This window comes from Physeter macrocephalus, unplaced genomic scaffold, assembly GCF_002837175.3.
Source record: "Physeter macrocephalus isolate SW-GA unplaced genomic scaffold, ASM283717v5 random_1684, whole genome shotgun sequence".
Lineage (NCBI taxonomy): Eukaryota > Metazoa > Chordata > Mammalia > Artiodactyla > Physeteridae > Physeter > Physeter macrocephalus.
The window spans coordinates 1-3,217 of NW_021146574.1; the positions used below are offsets into that span (position 1 = coordinate 1).

Sequence of the window (3,217 nt, forward strand, 5' to 3'; positions counted from 1 at the left end):
GAGCTGCCCCCGGCAGGCCCCGGCCAGCGGGGCCCCGACGGAGCCTGGAGAACAGAGGCACCAGGGCTCCAGCCCAGCACACAGACCTCCGGCCTCGGAGAGCCCGGAGGAAGCCCCCCACCCCACCTCCGCTTGGCCGAGCCAGCTCCCGGCCCCCCGGCCTGAGGAAGCCGCCTCCGCCTTACCCCGGGTTCGTCGCAATGGGGTCAGCGTCCTGCGAAAGAGGAACAGCGAGCCCATGGACCTGGGTCCCGTGCGGTGCCCTCCACTCTCGCCGTTGGCTCTCGGGACTAGGGAGCATGAGCTGGTGACGGGTCTGGCCCGGTTCGACCTCCAGGCTGCCAAGGGCCCGGAGGAGCCGGCCCCGCTGGCCGCGAATGCCTTCAGCCCGATGGAGCGGGCGTCTGTGGGGGATGAGAGCCCGCAGTCCCCGGGCGCCAGCAACGGCGGCCCGACGCCCGTGGGCGGAGGTGCCCAGGGGGGTCCCAGCCCGGCCCCGGGGGATGGCAACGCGGCCCTGGATGAGCCCATCAGCGCGGCTCCGGTATCGGGGGGCAGCAGCCACCCGGAGCACCAAGATCCTGGGCCTCTGTTCCACATCTCGGACACCACCAACTGCTCGCTGACCCTGGACTGCTCGGAGGGAGCCGACTCCAGCCCCGAAGCGGGGGACCCGGGAGAGGGCGGCGACGGGGAGGGCTCCGTGTCCTCCAAGGCCGGGGAGACGGGCGGCAGCCAGGTCTCCTCAAACCCCGCCTGCCACCCGCCTGCGGAGGCGCCCATTGCCGCCTCCGCCTCCGGCGGCTCCGTCCCGGGGAAGGGCGAGCCGGGCTGCAAGGGGGGCCTGCCCAGGGACAGGCCGGCCAGAGGGAGGGAGGCGCTGGCCCCGAAGAGGAGCCCCCTCAAAGAGGCGTCGGCGGGGGCGTCCAGGGCGGGGCCCGCCCGGCGGGGCGCGGGGCCGATGCGGACGCTGACGGGCTGGGAGAGCGAGAGCATGCGCAAGGTCGTGCCCATCTCGCGCGCCAGCCGCGCGCCCCCAGCCGGCAAGCGCCCCCCTCGCGAGGCCCCCGCCGGCGCTAACCCGCCGGCGCCGCTGGCGCGCCGCAGCCCGGTGCTGGGGCCCCCGAACGCGTCGCCCGGGAGGCCTTCGACGGCGGCCCGGCCCGGGAGGGAGCCCCCAGCGCCGCCCAGGAGCTCCTTCCGGAAGCCCAGCGCCAAGCCCCTGCGCAATGTCCCGCGGCAGAAGCCCGAGGAGAACAAGATCTGCCGCTCCGGCTCCCAGGGCCCCGACAGCCCCGAGGAGCCGCCCCGCGCCCCGCCGGCCCCCAGCGCGCCCCGCGGCCCGGCCCCGGTCCCCAGCTTCGCCCGCAACACGGTCGCCTCCTCGTCTCGGTGCCAGAGGACCGACTCCCCCCCTGTGGCTGGGTCCCCGGGCCTCACCCGGACCGTGTCGCAGCGGCAGCTGAAGGTGAAGGGTGGCCCCGAGAACGCACTCCCCAAGGACAGCGGCGCCCTGCGGCGGGCCGGCAGCGCCCGCGCCCCCCGGAAGGGGCCCGAGTCGGCCGAGGGCCCCGGAGACAGCGCCCAGGCCCCGCCGAAGGGCCGCGGTGCCGGGGAAAGGGCCTCCCTCCGGCTGAAGGACGCCTGTCGGGGGGCGCTGGGGAAGGGGCTCCATCCCTTGCGGAAGTGAGGGGCGTCCGCGCTCCGCGCTCGCCTCCCGGGGTTCGGGTGGTGAGGACTGACTTCTGCGAAAGGCCGACCCCGAATGTCTACTCCACATAAAGTCCTCCGCCGGGGCCACCTGCCCGTGCTCCTGTCGCCGAAGGTGCAGCCCTGGGGCCCGCCCACCATGCAGCGCTGACTCCGGCTGGACGGATGGACGTCCTGCCGCCATGGGCGGGCATCTCCGCCCGCGCCCCGGAGGTGGACCAGGCGGACCCCGTCTCCCAAACAGACCACGGAGACCCGTGAACGACCCAGATGAGGAAAATGACTTGCCTATGTAACAAGTAAAAGAAGATCTGGGGCCAGTTTTTATAGAGCAATGACTTTATTTTTTAATATAAAAATTAAACGTTTTAGTTGGTTCCTTTCACCGAGTGAAATGCGTCCCAGGGGGAAAATGGTGAAGATGTTTTTATCTTCCTGTGTTCCATGGGCTCAGGGTTCCACCTGCCTACCCCGTGCAGAGCTGGCAACTGGACTTCCGCAAGCCCTTGGGTGTTCTGTGGTTGGCCCCGTCTTCCTGAACACTTTCTTCTTTGCTCGCCTCATCCTGCCGACTTTGGTGAGGGCTTGGGTGTGGACAGGTGGGAAAGTGAGACTGGTGGACGGAAATCGGGTGCTCCCGTGTGTTGGGACAAGCGCCGTGGGCAGTGGGGCAAGTCTCCCCTGCGGACGGGTGGCAGCCCCTGGGAGAATGCTGAAGCTGCCAGAGTTTAGAGGTGCCATATTTTGATGGAAGGTCAGCAGGGACTGTTCAGCTGAGCACATCTTTCCCATTGTGTTTTCTCATTTGAGTATCCGTTGTAAAACTGAGTGAAGGCTGCTATGACTTGTGTTCGCTCTAGTTACAGGGAAGAAAAAACCCTTCAGTGTCCCACTCTTTCCTTTGCTAATGTGACCTGGAGCCTGGAGAGAAGCTGTCTCCTCTCACCTCTCTCCCTCTCTCTCTCAATGATACTTTTTAATGTTGCTGTCTGTTCTTTGGTACAGTGGTTTTAAATCCTGAGAAAAACCAGATCAAGTTTTCAAAAACGGACCAAAAAAAAAATGAAATTGCTTTAAGAAGATTTTATATTATCAGGAAATTTTTGGAAAAAAAAGTCAGGCTTCATTCAAAAGAAAGAGGAAAACATGTACTATTTCTACTCAGTGCCAGTTCACTATTTCCCTCTGACTAATGGGAAATGGGGGAATTCTTGAAACTTTTTTGTTATTTAAAAATTGCCCCCCCCCCTTTTTTCACTTTTGATCACTTGCTAGTGAAACTTTGTTTTAGATCTGACAGCGGTAGGTGGATTTCGGCAAATATAATGTATTTGTGATGAATCCATACGGTCGATGTTACAGTCTCCCTCCTGTAGAATGTTGCCTTCCATTCAAATTAATTGGAAACTCTGAGCTTCCATAAGTCAGCTAAATTGAAAAGGTAAACTTCATGGTTGAAGAAGTAAGGCACTTGACCACAAAACCTCTTGTAAAAGCAGCCCTCAGT

At 63.3% G+C, this 3,217-nt stretch overlaps 1 protein-coding gene across 1 annotated transcript; it reads left to right on the forward strand.

Moving 5' to 3' along the window:
• Positions 1-4: 4 nt before the first annotated feature.
• On the forward strand, positions 5-1,826 carry LOC114485418 (FH2 domain-containing protein 1-like; the record flags this gene model as incomplete). The annotated part of the gene is made up of 1 exon (XM_028486812.2): positions 5-1,826. A coding segment is annotated over one exon (1,686 nt), but the record flags the coding sequence as incomplete, so codon positions are not given.
• Positions 1,827-3,217: the final 1,391 nt, after the last annotated feature.